Source organism: Geotrypetes seraphini, chromosome 8, assembly GCF_902459505.1.
Source record: "Geotrypetes seraphini chromosome 8, aGeoSer1.1, whole genome shotgun sequence".
In the NCBI taxonomy this organism is placed as follows: domain Eukaryota; kingdom Metazoa; phylum Chordata; class Amphibia; order Gymnophiona; family Dermophiidae; genus Geotrypetes; species Geotrypetes seraphini.
The window spans coordinates 25,851,160-25,878,179 of NC_047091.1; the positions used below are offsets into that span (position 1 = coordinate 25,851,160).

Sequence of the window (27,020 nt, forward strand, 5' to 3'; positions counted from 1 at the left end):
CAACAGAAGGTCTGTGATTTTCATTTTTCCCTTTAACCCCTCCCATTTCCCATCTCGTGAGAATCCACAAGGGGCGAGGGGATAAAACAAAACCATTATTTGAATCGGATATAATTCTATCTCCCATATTGCTGCTTCCTGCACATTAATTTTGAGTATGGCCACAGGATTTTGTTGAGAACATGAGCTAGGTAAGTAGTACTGCCCTGACTCGGATGTGCTGTTGCTTTGAATTAAAATCTCTGGAAGTCAAAGTTGCTGGGGCCAGCTGCATCTGTTGCTTGTCTTGAATGAAGTCTATTCTCTAAATGGACTGAAGGCACCGGCCTGGGTAAAAATGTGCTCTTCTCAGTTGCAGCTTGCCAGATCGTCAGCCTTTTTTAATCCTCTTCTGGCAGCAAGAGTAAACAGACAGATGCTCTCCGCTGCAGGAGCAACCTCTGGCTCAGCTAGTATGGCTTTGGCAGCAGTGGAGTGAGATCAACAGCTCAGAGCAAAGAAGCAGAGTTAGGGGCTCTAAATCTTATTCATGATGGGAGCAGACTGGCAAACAGAAGCATCCCTTGCCTTAGGATATGCACAAACACAGCAGGGCAAGGGAAGTGTCTTTTCAACCAATAATCAAGTCTTTTATTTGAATCAAATAGTCAGCATCTGGGGCTTAGCCTCACTTTGTTAACAGAGTGTATACTTGCATTGTGTCCCTTAGGAAGGTGGTTTTTTTATACGCTGAACCTGGGATCCTTGTTGGGACTATTTGATTCAAATAAAGACTTGATTGAAAAGATGCCTCCCTTGCCTTTCTTTTTGTTCATGATTGGAGCAACCATTAGAATTGGCTGACCTAACAATTAGTACATATACTTCTTCCTCCGTATTCACTGTGCTAGGGGATTAACAGGCCCGCGAATACAGAAAACCCGCAAATAGCTTTTTCATATGTTATTTGCTGTTTTCTATTAGAAACCGCAAAAAACATGGTGGGAGACCTGGTCTTTTCCCGAAGGAGAGACAAAACACAGTGAAGAAAGTGCTGGGAATCGGCAATTTTGTCTATGCAAGCTGCCGTCATTTGGGGAGAGGAGCCAGCAAGCTAAAAACCGCGAATACAGAGGGAGAAGTGTCTGATTAAAACAAAGCTATGGTGATATTATTTATGGTGAAAATCTTGAGATTACAGCTCTGGCAATGGGCTCTTGTATATCCTAATGGTGTGGTAGGGCTGCTGAGAATGTACTGAAATGAATTCAGCAGGTGGGTGGTTGAAAAGTTCAGCTTGTTGTCAGAATGAGGCACTGTCCTGAGTTGGCTGAGTCTCCCACCACCACTGACAACATGCACAACTGACCTAGCTTTTTGCTGGTGCTGTTGTCTGTTGCTTTATAGGTGGTTTCTGGTGCTCAAGAATGGAGTCCATCAGCTAGTGAGGGGCATGTGCCTGAGATGGGACCTACAGTCTTTTATGGACTGCTAGCGTTAATTCTTAAGTGCTATTCTGGAAGTTCATGCACATGTTCCATCGTGTGTGATTAGTATCTGTGCAGATGTGCCATTATTCTGAATGCTGTCCACTGCCTTTGAGGCAGATACACACTTGGAAAAGTACTGCTAGTGCCTGCTCCATATACACACATCAGGTGCATCTTCACAAAGTGATTTTTGACATCAGTGCCCTTCTTACAATTACATGTCCCTTAATAAAGTCCACATGTGACATTCAGGGGGGCCACTGCTGCCTCAAAGTGCTTAAGTGCTATTCTGGAAGTTCATGCACATGTTCCATCGTGTGTGATTAGTATATGTGCAGATGTGCCATTATTCTGAATGCTGTCCACTGCCTTTGAGGCAGCAGTGGCCCCCCTGAATGTCACATGTGGACTTTATTAAGGGACATGTAATTGTAAGAAGGGCACTGATGTCAAAAATCACTTTGTGAAGATGCACCTGATGTGTGTATATGGAGCAGGCACTATCAGTACTTTTCCAAGTGTGTATTTGCCATTTCCTTTGATTGAAAAACTTTTTCTAATAATGGGTGTTTTATACACTGTGTATATTCTTTGCAGACTAAAGTCCCAAAGCATCCCAGCACAACTCTTGCAGGGGTGGCAGCAGGTGCTGAGCTTCCTACAGGAAAAGCTCCTAATTTCTTTCAGGAAGGTGATGGTTAAGAAAGAAAACCTTTTAACAATCCAACACTTGAGGCTTTTACTAAAAAAGGCTTCAATCAAAATCTTTCTAGTAAACGTGTCCTTTAATACTAAAGAGCTAGTGTCCTGTTTTGCTTCCTTTGAATTTGGCTGCTGAAGTGACAGCGAGAGATGCATAGTAAGGTCTTGTCCATACCACTGCACATCGTGGGAGGGAAGAGGCATGGCCTTTTCATATTAAATGCAAATAAAGGCTTTGGCTACATTACTAGGGAAGAGTTCTCCTTGCAATGACTCAAAGAAGGACTGGGATTTTGCCTCTAGCAGCTGGCAGAGATGCAGAATAAAAGCTCCAGTTGCTATAAAAAGCGATAAGCATGTGGTCACTAGTCAGACAACAAATCAGCTACTTGAACATGGTCTGTCTTTTCACAGTATAAAAAACCCCACATTCATACTCTGATATCATCTTCCAGATCAAACATGCTGGAGCTCCCCCAGCTAACTTTCAAGTTTTCAGATGTAGGTGGGCATAGGTATTCCCACTTCAAGGATGCCCACCAGCATAGAACAGGGTCAGTTTACATCATCTGTGCTTAGACTCTGCTCACAGCTCTCCCAACTTCAGGGCCTTGCGCTCAAAAAAAAAAAGTCCAACTTACACCAACTCCAACACAGTAGATCTCCAGCAAGGAGCTGCTTGGTAATGGTATATCTTTTCTGTGGTGGAAAAAAAACAACAACCCATGAATGTCTCAATGCTTTTCCTACACAGAATGTGACAAAATAGGGCCCACTATCTCTTGAAGGAGCTGATTCTTTTTCAAAAGTAGTTCTCCCTCCGCAAATCAGTCATCTGGTGGGGCAGACCCAGTCTCCAAGCTCTCCTGTGTTCAAAAACAGGCATCACTGCCCCTAGCGGTAGTCTCACCCTAAACAGCCAGGGATCAGTCTTCCAACTAAGGGAATGTTGCCAAGATTCCATTCTACCCAGCAACAAAGATTTGGGTCTGGGCTGTTACTGTACTCGCATGCAACTGCTGTGTTGTTGCCCAAGGGTACATAAACCACCAGCCACTTCACTCTGGGCAGGGTGTGTAATAACACAACTCAATGGATGACTTGTTTCCATCCAGTTTCGTGCTCTGGAAGTCATGGCCAACTCACCAGGCTCCTGTATGGGATGAGTACAGTGCAACTAAAGGGCCCCAATCTAGTTAAAAGATTTGTGAAAAAAACAACCACTGAGGCTCCCCTCCCTAAGAATGGGAAGGAATGGTGATTGTCAAAATCCTGAGAGCAGGAGGATCATCATGTCATTCTGAAGGAGGCTTATAAGATCTCTAACAAGCACAACAGTTGGTCTGAGGGAAAGCTCTGAATTTGAATCTAGGGCTTATTGCTTATTTCACTAGGAATTGGATCACCAAGGACGTGGCCTTCTGGCTTTCCTACTGCAGTTTGGTTCTTTTCAAACACAGCCAGATATAGAACTTGAATGTTCTGTGTAAAGCAAAAGAAAAGCTTTGACCTACCACCATCACCATGGTGCAGGTAATGAGTACCATGAGAAACGGATCAGAAAAGTGCCAAATTCAAGATGAAAAACTGCAGAAATAGCCAATTGCTTTCTCCAACAGGAATGTGGAAGTAAGCTTCTGAGAAATCTGCTACTAATCATTTCTATAGCACTGCCAGCTGCACACACCACATCATGACATTAAATGTGTAAGAGACGTCCCTGCTCCACAGGCCAATTACAGAGGGAGTGGGTAACACAATGGGGACCAGGTTGAACAGTTGGTCTGTAGCAATGGAGTAACTCATACATTGAATAGCACAAGCCTTCTCTATCTTCAGTTATTTCCAAAATTAAGCACCAAAATCGGTCTTAAAAGTGCTTGAGATTTCCAAAACGGAAGCACATAAGTGCACAAGCTCAGTGGAAATGCATAACACTGCTCCAGCAAATGCCAGTGCTGCTCTGGTTCCTGTACAAATGCCGGGATGCTGCAAGGGTTAAACAAGGTTCACTTCTCCTTTGGGCACCCGCATGTTGGCAGACCGCCAAGAGCAGTCTCCTTGTCCCAGCCTTGGTAGTTATGTTCATTTGTATGAGAAAGGCGCTCTTAAAGAACAAGTTGCTGGACAGCCTCAAAAGACATTACACTTCTAGACAGGAATACCTCACAGATCGATGTGTGTCAAAAAAATAGAAAACTGGACATTCCCAGTGAACTGCTAAGTAGACAATTCTCTAAAAAATTTACAATTTCAGTAACGTATATATGAACAAGACCTGCCAAATAAAGAACATAACTCCCTAGCCTAACTGGCTGCCTGAAAAGCAATTAGACGTTGCTGGAACTTCTTGTACACACAACCTCGGACCGGGAGGCAAACAAAGCAGTATTACACAGAGGATGGTACTCGGATGCTTGACCATATAAGGTTTTATAACGGAGTATTCCCTAAATCAGCGAGAAGGGCCTCAGCTTGAACTGGTGATAAGCAAGCCTAATCACCACAAAAGAGCACCAGGGACCCTGCATACCCCTTAATTTGGAGATTGTCATCTGGTCATCTCACATCCCTGGTTTGGGCTTTCTTCACAGGTGGTTTTATGACTTAACTTGATTTTCTCGCATTAGAGGTCACTGGGCAAGTCACGCAACACCACATTTCCCCACATAGAAAAATGCAGAAAAAACACCTTTATATAATAAAATGTGTAACTGGCTCTGGTGGTACTATCAAAACCACATTTCTTTACCTTTAAAAAAAAAAGTACACTGAAAATGGAAATATTTTTATTTTACATTCTTCTGGTGCCATTTCAATCTATACATTGCCAAATGCATTCTATAAAGAATGAAAATTTCAGCTCTTTACTCTATTGTACTCAGGGTAATGTAACAACGGTTTTGCTCTTGTCAACCCAGACCTGAGGACATTATGGTCAAAGCCCCTCCCCCAACCCAGCCATAACTTCTTGGAGCCTGTCCTTTAGCTGTGAAGCTTTTACACCTAATAGCTGCCCTATATTCTTGCAGTGGAGCAGACCGGATGGACTAATTTCCCTGCTGTCTTCTACCGTGTGATTTTCAGGAAGGTCATGGGGACATAGAGGGATGTTCAACTAGAGAATGACACAGGGACAAAATTCATCACCATTCCCATCCTAAACTAAACCTTAAGTTTATATACTGCATCCTCTCCCTAAAGATAGAGCTCGCCAAGGTTTACAGGTACTTTAATAAATGAGGGAAAAACATAATAAGAATTAGTGGTTATAAAGAGGATAGTGAGCTTTACATTTTTGAGAAAAGCCAGGTTTTCAGGAGCCCAGATTCTGCAGCAGAGATGTATTCTTAGCAGCAGAGAGCAAGATAACACGCTAGATGGGATGGTTCATCTTTAGATGCCAGCATTTGTCTCAATCCTATAGAAAGCAATGCTGTGCAGGGTTTTCAGCATTAAGGAGAAATCTTCAGGTCCTCCTGTACAGCACTAAGGCCAGGGCTGTGCAATACAGATTTACCAAGAATTAGTGCTGGGCTAATGTTTGCTATGAGGCTGTCTCTTGGTCAGTGCTATACAGTGCTCAAAGTTTGACTACCAAGCTCCCTACCTACAGGGGAGAATAATGAAAGAGTAAGGTGAATTTTAAAAATTCAGGCAGACATGGGAAAATAGGGACTTTATACATAGAAACATGATGGCAGATAAAGGCCAAATGGCCCATCCACAGACTGGAGTGGCAAGGTACATGTGAATCGCTTGTTCACTCTTTCCAAAAATACTAGGACTAAGGGACAAGCGATGAAGCTACTAAGTAGTAGATTTAAAACAAACCGGAGAAAATATTTCTTCACATGTGTAATTAAACTCAGGAATTTATTGCTGGAGAATGTGGTGAAATCAATTAGCTTAGCGGGGTTTAAAAAAGGTTTTGGCTAATTTCCTAAAAGAGAAGTCCATAGGCTATTATTGAGATAGCTTGGGGAAATCCACTGCTTATGTTTATTCAGATTTGATATATTGCTGAATCTCAGCGATTTAAATAATAGGATAAGCAGCATAGAATCAGTTTTACTACTAAGTGCTTGGGACCTGGGTTGGCCACCGTTGGAAACAGGATACTGAACTTGATGGACCTTCAGTCTGTCTCAGTATGGCAATTCTTATGTTCTTAAGTAACCATTATCTCTTCCTCTTTAAGAGATTCCCATATGCCTAGCTCAAGCTCTCTTGAATTCAGAGATTTGTAAACCTGCTTCCGGGGGGGGCGGAGTTGCACTTGTAGCAAAAACAAGAAGCATTTGAGGTAGGGAAGGAGAGTACAAGTAACATGTACATCATGGTCACCTTCAGTGGTGGGGAGAGGAGATTTTTAAATGCCCCATTTCTGCTTTCAAAATTGCCTTCTTAACCTTTATAAACAGAAAAAACAGTACGGAGAAAGATGTAACTTTGTACAGAAAAAGGCAGCCCACAGAGCCCAAGTTTCAGGGCACAGAAACTTCTCCCTGGGACCCATTTAATTAAGTTTGAGACCTGATGTTTCCGTTATTGATCATTGGAGACCTTTCTATGTCCAGTGCCAAAACCAGCAGGGGAACCTCTTTTGAGAGAGAACCCCTTTTCCCCAGCTGGAGAGAGAACATTTCCTCACAGGGAAACCCCCGACTCAAGCTCTGAGGTCCAGTAACAGCTAGTGGCTTCCATAAATACATACACATGCAGGGCATTCGTGCTAAACCTCTTTTGTGAAGAACACCACACATTCCCGGCCACCAAAGGCAAGTGCCAGGTGAGTCTACATATGATCCTGAACCAGCTTCTGATCTCTGAGAGACTCCACCTCAGCTGGACTGAAGGATGCAGAGCCCAGTTTCTTGCAGCTCCTATTCCTCCTGGGGTTTCTTGCAGGGCATGTTCCCAGCTGATTAAAGTCCATTATAGATTTTCCCAGACTTGCTAGAGCATTACCAAGTTTTTGTTACTAATAATTCTCTAAGGAAATTTCTGAGCTGCAGTTCCTTATTGGAAAGCACTTTTCTGTGCTCAGATTTCTATGAATGGTACTTTTCTATTATCCGTTCCTGCATCTTGGCCTTATGCAGGAGTTGAAGTTGGGGGGTCTTGGTTCTCTGCTAAATGCAGTTTTTGTCTGAACAACATGTTAAGGAAAGGCAGAATTTTCAATGCCATGAGTGAAGTTGGTGTCAAATCTGCAGAAAGATTTAAAAGAAAAGCTGGCAGGACAGGTGAGAAGTGACCACAATCTCATCAATGGCAGGATGCAGAGAATTCAGAAAAAGGATACATCGAAGCACTGAGCTCTTCCAGCTGAAAACAAAACAAAACCCAGTTAACCACAGAGGTTCAAATAAAGAATGACACGGGAACAAATTTTTCCCCATCCCCGCAAGAACTCAATTTCCCCATCACATTCCCCGCAAATTTTGTCGCTGCCCCATTCCTGTAAGTTCAGCCTTAACCGCACAAACCTCGAACACTTATGATTTCAAAGTGTTTGAGACTTGTGCAGATGAGGACAGAGTGTGCAGGAATGAGGCAGGGACAGGAAAATAACTTGCAGGGACAGGAAAAATTTGTCCCCGATTCATTCTCTAGGTTCAAAGACCAAGAAACTAGCCTTTTCACCCTCCTAGTATAAGTGCTCAGTCCAGTAGGAAATGTCTGAAATGAGTATTACTGAAAAACTCACTTTACATACTGGGGAAGCATAGATGTGAGTCAAGCCAACTCCTGCCAGAACCCAGGCTGCCTCTTAGCTCAGAGCAGACTGCTGACAAGGCACCCACTTACTGAAAAAGAAGCCCCCAGGTCTACCTATAGTCACAGCTGTTACTTAAGAAGTGACTAACAATTCTGTTCAGTACTTTCCAGCCAGGTCTTGGCCTTTCATTTTCAATCTCCTTTCCAAAGGCCTCTGAAGCAGCACTACCACCATCTAGGAGCTTAGACATCATTAATGTCCATTCTTCTGAGGAGAGAGGAAGAGTCAGGCTGCAGTCTCCTCAGATATCCACTCACATTGCTCAACAGCTGCTCCAGGTTCCGGTCAGCCACAGTTATATTCTGGTCCTCACTCTGGTCCTCCACACAAATATCAAGGCTGAAGTGCAAACGAGCCAGTTTTCCCTGCATCTCTCGGACATGCTCCAGCTGCTCAAAGGAACAGGCTTTCCCTGTATAGACCAGAAAGAGCAAACAGTCACTAAGGGCAAGTGATGGGATGGGAGACCAGTCTCTTCAGGATACGCTTCCCTACAAGTGACAGTTAGTACAGAATGAAACCTTCCCACTAGGGAGATGAGAACAGGCTGATTTCTCCATTTCCAAAATAAAATCTCAACATCAGTCTGTCGTAAGAACGGCCAGGCTGAGTCAGACTAAGGTCCATTGCACCCAGCATCCTGTCTCTAACAAGTATTTGGAAAATCCCCTCGGAGCTCCTTTCCAGGAATGAAACAATGGTTCCCCCAAGTCTACCTGGCTAATAATTGTTTTACAGACTTTTCAGCAGGAATTTGTACAAACATCTTTTGAATCTCACTACATTGGTCATCTTGACCACATCCTCTAGCAATGATTCACAGTTCAATTGAGAGAAAAAAAATCATTGTTACCATTTCTTTTCAATCTGCTGCTCCTCTTATTTTATGAAATTATATCAGATCCCCTCTTGATCATATTTTCTTTAAGCTGAAGAGCCCTGTTCAGGCTCTTTTCTGTACTCTTTCTAGCTGAGAAGAGGTAACGTGGTCACACCAGGGACCTATACAGGCATGATAGCATCCTCTATAGGTCTATTTCCTCCATACCTTTTTGAATAATCCCTAATGTTCGTTTTGGTTTTCTTTTAAACAGTCATGGCACATTGGGCTGAAACTCTCAAATTATTCACAATGACTCCTAACTCAGAACCCAGCATTTTGAATCTGAGGATGGGATTACTTTCTCCTATGTGCATCACTTTGCACTGGTCCCCTCAAAATATTGTGTGCAATTGTAGTCACTGCAAAAAGAGAGAGAGAGGAATTAGAAAAAGGGATAAAGAAGGGCTGGGATGACTTCACTATGAGGAAAGGATAAAACAGCTAGGGCTCTTCAGCTTGGAGAAGACACAGCTGAAGGGTGATAAAAGTCTATAAAATACTGAGTGGAGGGGAAATGGCAGACATGAATCACTTATTTACTCTTTCCAAAAATACAAGGACTAGGGGGCATGCAATGAAGTAGTAAAAAATATGCGGCACCTACAACTGTTGCAGAATGCGGCAGTCAGACTAATCTTTGGACTAAAAAAATTTGACCACGTGACACCCTACTACCGGCAGCTACATTGGCTGCCGATGGAGGCACACGTAAAGTTCAAATTTGCCTGTTTCTGCTTTAAAGCATTACACGGACTTGCCCCTAAATACATTACTGACCTTTTCTCCTTCTCAGCCAACAGACACAAGAGAAGTTCACATTCCAACTTCGTTTCCCCCCCAGTGAGAGGTTGCAAACTGAAAAAACACCATGAATTCCTTCTCTCACACCAAGCAGCATCATGGGGTAAAGACCTAGAACAATTACTTTCGCCCTCTACTTATGAGGAATTTAGGAAACCTGTTCCTAAAACATCTTGACAACTGATCCACTTATCTCTTTCCTCTCAATAGCGACCTACTGTCCTTTTGATCACTTTTCTCCTCAACAATGAATTTCCAGTCTAATTACTTCTCTTTCTTCTTCCCCTCTTGAAGTCAGTCAATTTGTACCTTTGCTTAATCTTTTGTAAACCGCATAGAACTTCACGGTATTGCGGTATATAAGCTGTTATTATTATTATAATATTATTATTAAATTTAGAACAAATCTGAGAATGTTTTTCTTCATTCAACATGTAATTGAACTCTACAATTCATTGCCAGAGAGTTTGGTAAAAGCAGTTAGGTTAGCAGAGATTTAAAAAATGGTTGGATAATTTCCTAAAATAAAAAAGTCCATAAGCCATTGTTAAGGTGGACTTGGGAAAATCCACTGCTTATTCCTAGGATAAGCAGCATAAAATCTATTTTACTCTTTTGGGATCTTGCCAAGTTGAAAAAAGGATACTGGGCTTGATGGCCCTTCGCAATTTTTATGTTCTCATGTGAACCAATTATAGGACAGTCAAGCCATTGTGACATCATTGATGAGGCTGGCTCTTAAGCATTAGTGGAATGAAGCTTTATGACATCACAATCTCGGCTCTAGAATGTTGCTACTCTTTGGGATTCTGTCAGGTACTTGGGTTGGGCACTATTGGAAAAAGGATACTGGGCTTGATAGACCTTCAGTCTGTCCCAATATGGCAACTGTTATGTTCTTATGTACCCAAGTACAGAAAAGCATACATTCAGCACTATAAAAATGAAAAGCATTATTAAACAGTGGGGTGGAGAAGTGGCCTAGTGCAGTGATTCCTTAAATCTGTCCTGGTGGACCCCTAGCCAGTTGGGTTTTCAAGATATCCCTAATGAATATGCATGTCTGTTACCTCTATCAAATGCAAATCTGTCTCATGCATATTTATTAGGGATATTTTGAAAACCTGACTGGCTGGGGATCCCCCAGGAGAGGTTTAAGAGCCACTAGCCTAGCAGTTAAAGCACTGGGCTGACAACCAGGAAAGCCTGGTTTAAATCCCATTGTTGTGCCTTGTTGAAGCTTGTGCCTGAGGCAAAGAAGGTTAAATTGCCGGATCGCCAGGGACAGACAAATGTATGGTATAGTATATAGTCCATAGGCCATTTTTGAGATGGCTTGTGGAAATCCACTGCTTATTCCTAGGCTAAGCAGCATAAAATCTGACCTGGCTTGGCCAGTGTTGGGATACTAGGCTTGATGGATCTTCAGTATGCCAATTCTTATGTTGGTAACTCATTACTACTGAAAAAAAAGTTGTGAACTAAATCCAAATGAATTATATGCTGACCAGAGAGAGGCAGAAGAGATTCAAGAACGGAACCAAGAACCTTCTCTACAGGACCAACCCCTTAGTTATGGAAACAAGAGCCGCTATTAATACACCACAGCTCTGGTAGCCATGCTGCTTTTTCACAAAAGTTGCAGAACTTGACTCCTTACCAAAAGCCTGCAGCTTTCCAGAATGGAAATCACTGAGAAGATTCAGTAATCCGCTTTCCATCTCACACACATCAGATACATCAGTCAAGAAGGAATGCTGTAGAGGGGCTGCTAAGGAGCCCATTGCTCCAGCAGGAGGTACAACTTTCACTCTCTCTTTGTTCACCCTGTAAGGAAAACACAAAACTGCTAATGTGAAGGACTCCAATCTTCCCATCACCTCCTGCCCTTAATCAGTTCCAGCAAGATGCTCCTGCATAGGCAGGAGGATTATTCTCAATGATATTGTTTCATCTCTGTCTACTAGTACATCCCAGACATGCTGTAAGATTAATTAACAGGAGGTTTTGGTGCACTTTTTCCTTCTTAATGTTGAATGCTAATATACTCACTTTATATTGGTGGCATTTTGGGCTTTCTGCTATACTTTATAAAATACACCTCAGAGCACTTGTAATTATGGGCAGACTGGATGAACCTTTATCTGCCATGATCATGTTAGAATGTGTGGGCTTCTGGGGATCCCTCTGACAGCCTATTTTATAAAGATAGATGGGGAGAGGGGCTTCTATATTGCTCTTATAAAATACTGGAGTTAGCACATAGCAAAAGAGGGTAATTGTAAAAGCCATTAAAAAAAGAGACCACCTGGCCCGCCCCCAACTCTGCCCCATTCCATCCCAAACTTGGGAACTTCCAAAACCTGAACAAACCGCTGTCATAATGGGAGACTGTCAGTCAGTAGTCTTGTTATTTGATGTGTTCCCCTGGATTTTAATAGTCTTAACATTGTACACTTCTCCCTCCGTATTTGCGGTTTCAGTATTCACGGTTTCGATTATTCACGGTTTTTAGCTTGCTGGCTCCTCCTCTCAAAATTACATCAGCTTGCATAGAGAAATCACTGATTCCCAGCACTTTCTTTACCATGTTTTGCCTCTCCTTCAGGAACAGGCCAGGTCTCCCACCATGTTATTCGCGGTTTGACCATATTCATGATGGTTTTTAATAGAAAACAGCAAATAACATATGAAAAAGTTATTTGCGGTTTTTCTATATTTGTGGTTGTTAATCCCCCATCACAGCGAATACAGAGGGAGAAGTGTACACCACTTAAAAGCGGTATATCAAATTTTAAAGAAAACTTGAAAGTTGCCTGTCTGGTGCAAAGGTGGCGGATGTCAGGCATCACCTCTGCTGAAGAGCCTTCTTGTCCACGTGCTCAGGAAGGTTCTGTCGGCTCCATCCACTTTGACATGTTTGCGTCAGGGGTGGTACCAACAAGGCCTCACGAGCGATAGACTTGAAGGCTCTGTGTCAGTGATGGGCCTTGGACTCCCTGACAGGTAAAGGGAGGGTGGCGGAAGATGCTGAAGTTGCCCGAACTGACCCAGAAGCCCTCTGTCTTCTGCCACCCTTCTGCAGAACCATCGAGTCTCTCTGCTCGCGAGGCCTTGTTGGTACCGCCCCTCTAATGTGTCAAAGTGGGTGCAGCTGAAAGGGCCTTCCCACGCGCATGGACGTGAAGGCTCTTCGTTGAAGTTAGCACCAGTGCCGGGCTTTGTGTGGAATCCAGATTCTGGGTCAGACAAAAGGAGGAGAAGTGCTGGACTTGCTGGGGGGGTGGGGTTAAAAGGAGAGAGTGGCTGGATGGGGAGAAATGCTGGCCACGGATGGAGAGGAAGGGAGGTTTCAAGTTTCTTTAAAATTTCTTATACCGCCTAATCCAGGGGGTCCAATGTCGGTCCTCGAGGGCCGCAGTCCAGTTGGATTTTCAGGATTTCCCCAATGAATATGCACGAGGTCTATGTGCATGCACTGCTTTCAATGCATATTCATTGGGGAAATCCTGAAAACCCGACTGGAATACGGCTCTCGAGGACCGGAGTTCCCTACCCCTGTTCTAGGCAGTGCACAAAAATGTTAAAAACGTCTATTAAGTAAAATACAGTTTAAAAACACACAAGACTAGGGCAAATACTAAAAAAAATTACAAACAGAGACAAGAGGGAAAGAAGGGCTGGAAAGACAAAGGGGGGGGGGTGAGGGGAGCAGGTGGGAGAATCCTTCCGGTCCTCGGAAGTTTGCAGGATCTCCACAATAAATATGCATACAAATCCATCTCATGCATATTCATGGTGGAGATCCTGAAAGGGCGGGGGCCAGGTGAGACTTTCCTGGTGCTCACAGCGCCCCCCTGCGGCCAACCTGCGGAACTTGGTCCTTGGCCGCGGAGAAGGCGGCTGAGGCAAGCCGAAGGCCACGGCAGGAAGCCGACGTGAGCAGGCGGCGGCCGCCGGCGGCACCAGGCACCCCTTGGCCTGGCGCGGCGGCTTCCTCTTGTCCTCCATCAGAGTAGGCGCGCGAGGGGCCGGTGACGTGAAAAGCGCGCGCCGACCGGAAGTAGCCGTCGCTCCGAGAGACGGTTGCAGGATGGAAAGGAGAGCGCGAGCGACGGCGCTGCAGGTGCGAGAAACGGCCTGGAAGGGCGGGCTCAGCTACCTCAGCCGGTGGCTACGATTTCACCAGCGGGCAGCCCTGAAAGCCATTTCTCTACAGGAGGGGTGGGCAAGTCCGGTCGCGATCCAGTGGGGGTTTTCAGGATTTCCCCATTGAAAGCAGTGCATGCAAATAGATCTCATGCATATTCATGGGGGAAATCCTGAAAACCCACCTGGAGGGACTTTGACACCCCTGATGTAAACCTTACCCTAACACAGGGGTCTCAAAGTCCCTCCTTGAGAGCTGCGATCCAGTGGGGGTTTTCAGGATTTCCCCATTGAAAGCAGTGCATGCAAATAGATCTCATGCATATTCATGGGGGAAATCCTGAAAACCCACCTGGAGGGACTTTGACACCCCTGATGTAAACCTTACCCTAACACAGGGGTCTCAAAGTCCCTCCTTGAGGGCTGCGATCCAGTTGGGGTTTTCAGGATTTCCCCATTGAAAGCAGTGCATGCAAATAGATCTCATGCATATTCATGAGGGAAATCCTGAAAACCAGACTGGAGGGAATTTGACACCCCTGATGTAAACCTTACCCTAACACAGGGGTCTCAAAGTCCCTCCTTGAGGGCCGTGATCCAGTCGGGGTTTTCTGGATTTCCCCATTGAAAGCAGTGCATGCAAATAGATCTCATGCATATTCATGGGGGAAATCCTGAAAACCCACCTGGAGGGACTTTGACACCCCTGATGTAAACCTTACCCTAACACAGGGGTCTCAAAGTCCCTCCTTGAGGGCCGTGATCCAGTCGGGGTTTTCAGGATTTCCCCATTGAAAGCAGTGCATGCAAATAGATCTCATGCATATTCATGGGGGAAATCCTGAAAACTGACTGGAAGGACTTTGACCCCCCTGATGTAAACCTTACCCTAACACAGGGGTCTCAAAGTTCCTCCTTATCCAGTTGGGTTTTCTGGATTTCCCCATTGAAAGCAATGCATGCAAATAGATCTCATGCATATTCATGGGGGAAATCCTGAAAACCGACTGGAAGGACTTTGACACCCTTGATGTAAACCTTACCCTAACACAGGGGTCTCAAAGTCCCTCCTTGAGGGCCGCAATCCAGTTGGGTTTTCAGGATTTCCCCATTGAAAGCAGTGCATGCAAATAGATGTCATGCATATTCATAGGGGAAATCATGAAACCTCGACTGGATTGCGACCCTCCAGGAGGGACTTTGACACCCATTCTCTACAGCAACTTTCTCTTCCCTCGTTCCGGTAGTGCCAGGGAGGAGCTGGGGGGGGGGCTGGGGAGAGCCTGCTAAACCCATTGCTCAACACCAGCCTGAGCACCTGGACAGTCTTCCAAAAAGAGCACATGGCCATCTGGTAACCCTACTAATGTAAATGTGTTTCATTTCCTGAAGGCACACATCAGAGGTTTCCTGGTGAGGAAGAAGATGCAAAGGCTCCGGGAGCATTATGAGAGTGTAGTGAAGGAGATTGAAGGAGATCTGCTTTCACTGCACTGGGTGGGACGCCTTATTCCAAGACCTCTGTTTTCACAAACAGTGAGTATAAGAAACTTTATTCATGTCACTGGAATTGCTGGAAATACCCATTTTACTGGAGGTGGAAGAGCCCATTCTATATTAGCTATACAACTATATTTCCACCGCCTTGACTGCAGCTTTCCCAGAATGTAGACATTATTGGATTAACTTTATAAGCCTTTTTTTGTGTATTTAAATGCCATGTTCAGATGACCAAATCCTTGCTCTAGCCTTATTCTGCTGTGACTGATCTGTCCTTTTAGAGATTCTGCTCAAAGTTTGCTCAGTTGACACGCCACACCGAACCAAAGAGTGCAGTGAAACTGGCACAGGATGAAGAGGCAATCTCGAAGAGCCTGGGCAAATCGGAAGAAGTCATTTCTGCACTGAAAACTGAGGAGCCAGCAAAGGAAGTAGCGGCCCCAAATCAGCAACATAAAGCAACAACACTGTGGAAGGACTGCAGTGGGACGAAGTCCTCTCCAGCAACTGTGACTGAAGAAGACACAGAGCACTTGAACTCCAGCAATGAGAGTTCAGTGTGGGGCAGCACTGTTCTAGAAACAGGGAGCACAGTGGGAAAAGACGGTAACTAATAAAGTGTACCTGCAGGGGTGAGCTGCTTCTGTCTTAGTGTTAGCAGTCATCTTTTTCAGTATTCTTTCCTGCACTGTGTGGAGTAATGCTAGAATGGAGGACTGGCCTATTGGTTAGAGCAGTAGCAGGCTGAAAACCAGGGAAGCCAGGCTTCTTGTGACCTGGATACAGCTTAAGTTGTAAGGTACCTAAATTATAAGTCACCTTGAGCTTGAGTTGAAAATCCAAATTCACTTATAGTCGGTGTTGCACAGACATTTAAGATTTCTAACCACATGCTGCCCATAGACTTTGCTACTGTTCCTCAAAGGCTGCGGAAGCTAACTCGAATTTGTTGCCAGAGAATACGGTGAAGGCAGTCAGCACTAGGATTTTTTTAAAATTTGGATGATTTCCTAAAGCAAACGTCCATAAGTCATTATTAAGATAGACTTGGGGAAATCCAATGCTTATTCCTAGGATAAACAGCACATATGTTTTACTCTATGGGATCTTACCAGGTACCTATGACCTGAGCTGGCAACTGTTGGAAACAGGATAGTGATCTTGATGGCAACTCTTATGTTGAGGGATGCAGATCTGGAGACCCCTTACACTAGTGAGTATTACAGAAAACCAGATAGACCTTTTCACACAATTGATCATGGCAATCTTTTTTCCATCTAGGGCTGCTCTGCAGCAAAGGTGAGGAAGTAGTTCCCCGTCATGTGTCTGAACTGCGACACCACCAAAATCATCTGGCCATGGAGCTGCTGTGGTTCCAGCAAGCGATCACCAGCAGGAAGAATGTAAGGGACAGGAGTTGCTCTCATCACTGCTTTGTTGAATGACATATCTCCAGGAAGCTAAAGATTTTCAAACTACTGCAAGATTTAGCAATGTTTTCTAGTGACCTCGTGTTTGTGTTTTGTTTCCTTTATATACAGGCTCTTTCATGTTTTAAGCGGCTTTTAAAGGCTCATTCTGTTTTAGTGAGATTAGTTATTTTATTATTTTTATTTAATGTTGGATTGTTCTGTTATTTTTTATTGATTGTTGGTATGAGTCTTTTCTACCTATTAATTATATTTTGGATTGTAAACTAAAAGCCAGGCGGTACAGAAAATGAAATAAACTATAAACTTTTTGAGTGCACTGTACTCATTAAAACACTCTCATATCCACTTTTCCATCAGGGCATATTGGATCTGATCCAGCCCTCTTGAGAGTTCTTGCTATGGTTTATGTCATTGAATCTACCGCCTTCCCTTAAATGTTCTTAATATATGCTTTTTGCCCAAGAACCTCCTTGCTTTGAAATTTATTTTTAACTGGAAACACTGGTCAGATGGGGCAGAGGTCTCTAATATAAGCTTCTCCAGTCTTCTTATTGACCTCTTCTTTCTACTGCAGTATTTGTCCTTGAAGCAGAACCTAGGAACTCCAGAATGACCAAGAGAAAGCTTCCAATCCAACTTCCGTTGTAAGACGCCTGGTCTGCTGGCACAAGTTGGGACCTAGAGTGACGTTCAGGGGACCTCCCTGAGAGGAAGCTTGTTACTTGCCAGTACTATAGAACTGTCTCCTCATTCCTACAGCAGCTGAAAGATTTCATTATGGCTGCTGGTGCCAGCATTACAAGGTTCCTGAAATTGGTCTGTTTTGTTTGAAAATTAGAGATGTCACAGGGCCCTGTCCTTTACTACAGGGGACGACTGTAAGGGTTTCAGATTGTGGCCGCCTCATCTCCTGGTGTCTCATAAAGAGATATCTGCTAGAAGGAACATAAACCCTTGGGGAGATACACCTATACCACTTCCAGGATAGCTCTCTTTATATGTATTCAAGTAGCAGGATAACCTTTTAAAAGTCTAGATACATTTATTGTATGTGAAAATGTAATTGAATAGTAAATGGAGAGCAGCGCAACCCTATTACTGGCCCTTCGGCGTTTATGGGAAACAAATGGTCTATTGTAATCTATCTATATATATAAAATCGGAGGTATGTATGTGTGTATGTATGTAAGTGTGTGTGTGTGTATGTGCCGCGATCACGCAAAAACGGCTTGACCGATTTGAACGAAACTTGGTATGCAGATCACTCACTACCTGGGGTGATATGTTCTGGGGGTCTCGCGGCCCACCTGCACACGTGGGCGGAGCTACAAACAGAAAATCAGATTTCACCCATTCATGTCAATGGAAAAAATGTAAAAAGCTGCCATTCTCACAGTAATTCAAAAACGGCTTGACCGATTTGAACGAAACTTGGTATGCAGATCCCTCACTACCTGGGGTGGTATGTTCTGAGGGGTCTCGCGGCCCACCTGCACACGTGGGCGGAGCTACAAACAGAAAATCAGATTTCACCCATTCATGTCAATGGAAAAAATGTAAAAAGCTGCCATTCTCACAGTAATTCAAAAACGGCTTAACCGATTTGAACGAAACTTGGTATGCAGATCCCTCACTACCTGGGGTGATATGTTCTGGGGGTCTCGTGGCCCACAAATCTATGTTGCTTGCTCAAGGGTGGGTTCACCCAATAATTTATATGTTCTTGCTCCTGGAGGTGAAACTAAAAATGTTGTTTATAATCAAGTTTTGCATTAGTTGTAGTGTATTCATTTTGTCAAATATTTCACATTATAATTTGAATATATGTGTGTGTGTGTATGTATGTATGTTCCAGCATAACTCTTCAATGCATGGACAGATTTCAACCAAACTTGACATACACATTACTTACTATCTGAGGACAAACACTGTGGGGGTGGGAAGGGGGGGGATATGTAAAAAATGATTGAAAATGACAGATTTTAGTATCTACCCCATAGTGTTTTCGTGCTCACAGATGATTACTCAGCATAACTCTGAAACGCATGGAGAGATTTCAACCAAAATTGGTACACATATGACTTACTATCTGGGGGAAAATATTGTGCAGGTGGGACGGGGTAAAATACTGTGGGGGTGGAAAGGGGGTGATATGTTAAAATTATCAAAAGCGACAGATATTAATGTCCAACCCATAGTTTTCGGGCTCGCAGAGATGAATACCGACACTCCCGATGCCGTTTAAGTCTAAGTTCAGCCCCATAGAGAGGGACATTCCTTTGGGACATGTGGAGGGTAGGGGGTTGGGACATGGGGGTGGGGCATAAGGGACATGTGGGGGGGGGTAACGTGGGGGGTGGGACATGTGGGACATAGGGGGGTGGGACATGTAGGGGATTGGACATTTTGGGATAAATAAATATCCGGGCAACGCCAGGTAATCAGCTAGTGTCTAATAATTATGGTGTACTATGTGGTGAAGCAGGATACAAGTTTTAAAATAAAGAAATAAAATTGTTTCCATTGTATTGGATGCCGGCTGTTTGGAAGATGAATTGAGAAAGCTGAACATTTCAGGGCTGATCCTCCAAACGCATGTCCTACCACTCACAGCCAATCGGGATGCAGCTGGCGTTGGTGTGTACTGATCAAATGGAGTGATATGTTTTCTAGTATATTGTTACTTATCATGTTTAAATGATTATTTTTAATGAATATTAATAAAGAGCAGTATATTTGAGAATTTTTTTTACCTGAACATTACAACCAGAATCCCCTACCCCAGTACATCTAGAAGCATAGAAAGTTTGGACTCGTAATCCTCTACAATGAAGGATCCCCAGGTACCCCATATTTCCTTTTTAAATTCAGTGTAAGGTTTGGACTAGAGAATGACACGGTGAAAAAATTGGTCCCTGTTCATATTACTGATAAGTTTGTTTACTAATATGTATTCTCAAATCTGCTGACCTGAACTCCCCCAAGACCAGATGGTCTCTACAATAACATTGCTTATTGTAGATCCTGACCTCTTTGATCTGACTTCCTTGATCACACCAAAAGAACAGATGGCCTCTGTAACACCTTCTTGATAGCATCAAAGAGACAGTGCAACACCTATCCTGACTTCCTTTATTTGAATGACAACTGGATACAACACCTCCTTGCCGCTCAAATAACCTCAGTAAAGACAGATGGGAAACTACATCAAAAAGAAAGGGACAGTAAACATCCTAACCTCCTTGATCTTCAAAGGGACAGTGAAACCAGTCTCATGGGAAAACAATTTCTGCAAACACCTCCTTCTGACATCCTGACCTGGGTATTGTCAAAATACAGAACCAAAGAGCAGGACTAATTGTAACAGCAGGACCAGCTGTTTATGCTTTTACTATGAACTCCGCAGTGTGCATCCTATATAAGACCGGGATTCTGACCCTGACAGTAGAATCCATGACGGTTGGCCACGTCTCACGGGACAGTCCTTTGGTCTTTCCATCCATCTATTGTAGGGGTTCACAATAGTGAGGATGGGGTCTGGGGTCAAGGTGAGGATAATTTATATTTAATTCTTATATGTGTATAATAAAGTGTTATTGTTTATGCTTTATATTGTCTGGGTGCTTTCCTGAGTGTTACTGATCATTCCACCTGTCAGAAATTAGTGGCATAACAAATTGGTACCAGGAAGTGGGGTAATCATGTTGTCAGGAAAGTTAACTAGAAAACAAGGGGTGGAGGAGCAGGCTCCCAATCCCTCCATTCCAAATGGGAATGAAATTATGGGAAAATTAATGGCCACTGAGTGGTCTGTAGAAGCAGGATTGTGTGAATCCTGTACTTTTGGAAGTGGGGATCCACATGAATTATGTGCCTCCTTACAAAAGGTGAAAATCTCAAAAGGAGAAGAGCAAGAAGTAATTTCTAGACAAGGAAGGATGATTTTGTCAGACTGGAGGAATTTGCATGAAGCTAAACAGGAATTACAATTGAAATCAGGAGAGCTGGAAAAGAATAGGTGTAATCAACTGCATGCCTTTGGAATGCTGCAATGTCAGAATAAGTTGTTAATGGATAAGGCCGTGCGATATGCACAATATAAATACAAAAAACGGAGGCGGAAAGTGAGTTACAGAAAAGTTAAAATCTTAAATTATCATCTGCCGGATAATTGGAATCCAAACAAACGGGATGGGGAAATTTGTGATTCAAATTTTAATAACAGTAAGGAGGATATATGTATTGAAGGAACGCAGGCAGATAGTTCAGAAACAAAGCCAGTGAGGAGAAATGATGTTGTGGAAGACTTTACTCAGCACGAAGTCATGGATACGATGGCACGCTTTACACAGCAGCCTGGGGAACCACTAATGCCATGGGTAATTCGGGTACAGGAGATGGGCGCAGCAGGGATTATGTGGGATGCCACAGATGCCCCTAAATTTGTTCAAATTAGTCAAGAAATAGCAGTACAAAATGCGTTACGAGAGGATCCTTATCCTGCAAAAAATGCCCAATGGTCTTTATTAGAGATAATTAGTAGGGGTGACACGAGGCGATATCCACTTGAATCTGATTGGCCCTCAAATGATAAGATTTGGTATACATTAAAAGATGCTCAAATGAGAATTAAGGAGGAGTCTATGAAGGCAGCCTTAGTAATAGGTCACGCTGACACATATATGTCATTACCTTTTACTGAGTCCATGAGAAATAAAATGATTAAGTATGCTGCACCAGCATACAAACAGGTAAAGATAACTTTGTTGATCAATCAAATAGACAGGACTATTTTGGAAGCCTTAGAAGCGATCCGACAGTTAGGAGATCGGGGGGACTGGGGACCTCAAAATACTTTTGATAAAAAGAGAACAGGACAATCCAATTCAAACAGGGCTAAGCGGGTGTCTCGGAGGAATATGTTTTTGGCATTAATAAAAGATGGTGTAAAGAGGGAAGAAATAGATGGAAAAAATACAAGGACATTATGGGGAATGTATAAAAGTAGAGGACTGGGAAAGAAATCTATGCCTCAAGCACAAGTAAACAAAGGAGAGAGGGTGCCAACGGCTCCCCCTGAGGAAACTGCTTCCATTCTTTATCCTGATTTAAAAGGGTGGAAGTGTTGGGAGAATCAATAATGTGAATGCCGAGCCTCAGTGTGTGCCTGGACCAAATTAGAACAGTGTCCGCAGGTAGAGATAAATATTTAGTAGTAACCTGGGGAGCAACAGGTACAAGCTGTAGTGGACGCTGGGGTGTAGGAATATAAATATCAGGATTGGGAGGAAAATTATACAAGCAGGAAGAAAAATTTTTACAAATTTTAAAATTGGACAATTACCAATATGGGATTAATCTATGGGATTCCTTGCCAGATATCCAAAAAAGGGTTAACATGACAGCTTGCATTTTTACTATCCCTATAGTGGAGCAATGTCCAGAACAATTTGCATTCACTTGGCAAGGGAGGCAATATACATATACCAGACTACCACAAAAAATACTTACAGATGCCTAGAGGTGATAGAGAAAGCTAAACTGTAGAAATATTGCTAAGTGACCTTTATAATGTATAAAGTTTTGTTAGATAGTATAAGGAAGTTGCACTCCAAGTAATTTTGCAAATGTGTTTTTTACCTAATGCACGTAAACCTCTCTTGTATATTTTATAGATTAAAAATTCCCTGCGTGCATTCTCTTACGATTGTGTGACAGAGCTTTGAAATGGAAGAAAATAGAAAAGAAGACCAGTAAAACTATATAGAGCAATTAACTTAAATTTCTATCTCTCTTTCTTTTAGAAGCTTATTATCTAGACATGGTCCGGAGAACCAATTTCAATGTGCCACATTTAAAATACTTCCAGCAATGTGACCTGATAGTGGGAATCCAATGGATACCACATTTGTTTGTGACTCTTTTGATTAATAGTGTGCTTATTTACAGATTAAATTCAACCCTGAATCATTACTGATGGAAGAAAGCATGCCGGAGCTCTGTGTTTGTCTGTTTCTGTTATGTGTTGTCTGTTCTAGCTTATGGGGTACCCCAACATTGCACATTGGCCATTTCCAGAGTTTATTCCACCCCTTCTATTAGTCCAAATGGTACCATATCCCTTTCCAAAAAAGATTCCCCCACATACCAGAAAGTATCTTATGAAGACCATGCTCACAATGATTTTATGTTATGGCTCACAGGTAATAGAGGCCATCAGCGTGCCAGATTTTGGAAATAAAGGGGACGCCCATGTGGGATCCCTACGTGGGTCAGGGCAAAACATTGGTTAATCTTAAGGGCAAAGGGTCTATAGAGTGGGCAGACTTGATGGGCCTTGGCCCTTTTCTGCCGTCATCTTTCTATGTTTCTATGTTTCTATACAGCCCAATGATAATTTAGTTAGGGGTTATATTATAAAAGGATATCTGAAGAGAAATAATTAGAAAGCTTTATACCTGGTAAAATGGTGTTCAACTTACCAGGTATAAACAGTGCAGTGCACATAAATGACATAAGTTATTTTAGTATCACATTCTGTACGTGTGTATGGTCTCTCTTAAATGACATAATAATTATGTCCAGAACATAAAAAGGTATATTTTCTGAATGTCTTACAGAATACCTTTAAGTGCATTAGTGTTGTTTCTCTTATCTCACACAAATACTACCTTACACATAAGTATTGTGTCAAATGTTATCACATTCTGTACGTGTGTATGGTCTCTCTTAAATGACATAATAATTATGTCCAGAACATAAAAAGGTGTATTTTCTGAATGTCCTACAGACTACCTTTAAGTGCATTAGTGTTGTTTCTCTCATCTCACACAAATACTACTTTACACACAAGTATTGTGTCACATGTTATCACCTTCTGTACAGAAAGTGGTTTTTCTCCTTTTTCTCTTATACTCTCTTTTACCACTAGGGGGGTTTAATGTAATTAAAGCATTGAAGATAAACAATCATAAGGAAATATTTTCCTTGAAAAATCACGTACTGGGAAATGTTATTCCATATAGACTTTCATCCTTTTGTGATAAAATTGGTCAGCTCTGCTCTCTCATTCTGATGATTTGGCTAACATGCTGGGTTAAGAGAAAATTTCACCAGACCGAGAAGATGAAGACGCAACCAGATATACAGTGCCGTGCCATGAGGCTGTTATGTGGCACCAACTGGGGAATAGAAGTGAGCCTATATCCTGCCACTTCACATTAGGGCTGGTCTCTGGAGGTGGGGCCTGAAACTTACATGAGTGAAGGCATGTGAGTGGCATAGCAAGCCTATTGAAACCGGAGCATAGCCAGACCCTAACCAAAGATGCTAAGAAAAACGGGATACCAGATAACTGCGGTGATCGATGGTGAATATGAAGCTACCCTAAATGTATGCCATGAGTAAGAGCACAAATATAATATTAATAAGATTATTAATTTTCATGATTCCCAATACGTGATACTTTCAAGTGAAAGGCCTAATTAGCAAGAAATATTAGGGAATGCAAGGACACCAGGTTTAGCACATAAGGAAATAAATTATGAAGGGAAAATTAATTTTCCCATTTTACCTTTGCTTAAAAGTAGAATAGATACTATTGTTTCTGAAATACTGGCTGGCAAAGAAGCATATTTTGGCTCCAGAGTAGCAGATGTATTTAGAAGGGAAGGTGAATGGGTGACAAATACTGTACATAATTATGAACTAACGCTACGATATGATCAGTTAATATTACATTTTGTTAATTATATCACAAAGAATTAACTTTATTGCATTGATTTAAAAACCACATCACATTCTGTACCCTTAGATAGAAAATGGTGTAAATTTTGAAATGAAACAATGTGTCCTTGGTACGGTTGAACTTGTGATTCCTGCTAGTCAAGCTCCCTTTTCAGTATGTTTACAGAATGTTAGTATGTTGCAGTGGGCAAAGAATGCAACTTATGAAATACTAACTTGCATTCTGTGGCAATATTGAAGCTACCACTGCACTCCATGGGTGGGATGCTATTACTAGAGGCTGAGATATAGCACAAAAGGTGTTTAGCTATTAGGAGGACTTTTTATGGGAACAGACTTAAGAATCCAAGGGTGGAATGTTATGCCAGTTATGCTCCAGCATATTACTGATAATTTTGTTTATGTATTCTCAAGTCTGCTGACCCAGCATATTACTGATAAGTTTGTTTACTAATATGTATTCTCAAATCTGCTGACCTGAACTCCCCCAAGACCAGATGGTCTCTACAATAACATTGCTTATTGTAGATCCTGACCTCTTTGATCTGACTTCCTTGATCACACCAAAAGAACAGATGGCCTCTGTAACACCTTCTTGATAGCATCAAAGAGACAGTGCAACACCTATCCTGACTTCCTTTATTTGAATGACAACTGGATACAACACCTCCTTGCCGCTCAAATAACCTCAGTAAAGACAGATGGGAAACTACATCAAAAAGAAAGGGACAGTAAACATCCTAACCTCCTTGATCTTCAAAGGGACAGTGAAACCAGTCTCATGGGAAAACAATTTCTGCAAACACCTCCTTCTGACATCCTGACCTGGGTATTGTCAAAATACAGAACCAAAGAGCAGGACTAATTGTAACAGCAGGACCAGCTGTTTATGCTTTTACTATGAACTCCGCAGTGTGCATCCTATATAAGACCGGGATTCTGACCCTGACAGTAGAATCCATGACGGTTGGCCACGTCTCACGGGACAGTCCTTTGGTCTTTCCATCCATCTATTGTAGGGGTTCACAATAGTGAGGATGGGGTCTGGGGTCAAGGTGAGGATAATTTATATTTAATTCTTATATGTGTATAATAAAGTGTTATTGTTTATGCTTTATATTGTCTGGGTGCTTTCCTGAGTGTTACTGATCATTCCACCTGTCAGAAATTAGTGGCATAACAGTCCCCGTCCCCGTCTCACCATCCTCTGCACCGCCCCGTCACCGCCATTCCCTTCACCGCCCCGTCACCGCCACTGCCACCCCATTCACCGCCCCGTCACCGCCACTGCAACCCCATTCACCGCCCCGTCACCGTCACCGCTGCATACATAAAAGCCTCAAACGGGTACGATTTTATATACTTTTCTTTATTTACGTATAAAGGAAACATTCTTTAAAACTGTAAAACTTAGTTAAATATTCTTATTCAAGTTTCAAGTTTTTCTTAAAATTTGATAAGTCGCAATCGATTACTTAAATTACTTAAAACAACTTTGGGGTCCTTTTATTAACCAATTTAATGCAAGCACTATCGGTTAGGACCCCTTTCACAGCATGGACAACTGGTTTATTAGTCTGATGTAATTAGATAAATCATTGGATGACTTTTTTTTTAGTTATTTGCTTTGGAATTGTTCTATTGCTGATTTGTAAAGTTAATCCAAAATAATAAATCCAATCCAATCTCTTCATAAAGGTTAATAAATCCTAATAAATCAATAACATTTTTTATTTTTGGTTGCTTGGTTATGCTTTCATTTTGTCACTCTTTCCTTGCTCAGATTTCTTGGTGCAACAGTGACTACAGGTTCTCTAACTAATACTACTTGCTTTGGTGTGCAAAAGACCAGCCCACTGCTTTAAACTTGTAAATATCCCATTGTTCTGAGAAGACAGACTAGGCTTCTGCACTTCATTAAGGTAATGGGGGCTGAGCTGTGTGTCTCTAATGTGGCTTAGTAAAAGAGACCCTAAAAGCAAATAATCTCACCTGCATCAGAGCAAATGAAAATTTCAGCATGAGAATGTGTATGCTATTGGAAAGAGTAGCTCAGCCAGACCTCAGCACGGAGCTGGTTTTTTTTTTTACACAAACATTCCTTTCCTTACCTCAGCTTGTAACTGACGAAGTTTTCAGGTTTTCAAGAAGCTGCGAAATCCAAATCCTCTGCTCGGCTCCGAAATCACAATCGCTACTGCTGCACTACAAGCCATTAAATATCATGTGCGGCAGTAGCGATTGGTCCCCTACTTCGATCTGACAAATGAGGAGCCAGTATATTGGGGGGCGGAGTCAATGCGGCAACGTGCAAGTTGGATCGAGAGTTGGAGGAGACAGACAACATGGCGGAGACATCAAACACCCGGTCACGAACACGGTGAAACACAAGTAAATAGCGGTTCCTAGAAGGGGGTACAAATCTTTTCACCGTTTTTGCGGGCGGTGAAAACTTTTGTCCCCGTGTCTGTGGCGATTTGGCTTTGGAGTCTCCATAACCTGCAGCCACGCCACGGCTCCCTGCGGGGATCGCTCCCCGTGTCATTCTCTAG

At 42.7% G+C, this 27,020-nt stretch overlaps 2 protein-coding genes across 3 annotated transcripts; one reads left to right on the plus strand and one right to left on the minus strand.

Annotated features, from left to right (window-relative positions):
• Positions 1-6,045: 6,045 nt before the first annotated feature.
• CCDC28B (coiled-coil domain containing 28B) lies at positions 6,046-13,674 on the minus strand. 2 transcript variants are annotated; one of them, XM_033956805.1, is made up of 6 exons: positions 13,509-13,674; positions 11,301-11,467; positions 8,214-8,368; positions 7,480-7,502; positions 7,237-7,323; positions 6,046-7,164 (listed from the first exon to the last, which is right to left on the minus strand). In XM_033956805.1, exons 1-5 carry the CDS (start codon positions 13,649-13,651, stop codon positions 7,269-7,271), a joined length of 543 nt encoding a protein of 180 aa, XP_033812696.1. In that variant the 5' UTR covers positions 13,652-13,674; the 3' UTR covers positions 6,046-7,164; positions 7,237-7,268. The 2 variants fall into 2 exon arrangements, with proteins under 2 accessions (XP_033812696.1, XP_033812695.1); XM_033956804.1 differs by having other exon boundaries at positions 6,046-7,323.
• On the plus strand, positions 13,638-17,985 carry IQCC (IQ motif containing C). Its single transcript, XM_033956803.1, has 5 exons — positions 13,638-13,766; positions 15,182-15,325; positions 15,571-15,895; positions 16,571-16,692; positions 17,297-17,985. The coding sequence occupies exons 1-5, from the start codon at positions 13,734-13,736 to the stop codon at positions 17,333-17,335; spliced, it is 663 nt and encodes a 220-aa protein (XP_033812694.1). The 5' UTR covers positions 13,638-13,733; the 3' UTR covers positions 17,336-17,985.
• Positions 17,986-27,020: the final 9,035 nt, after the last annotated feature.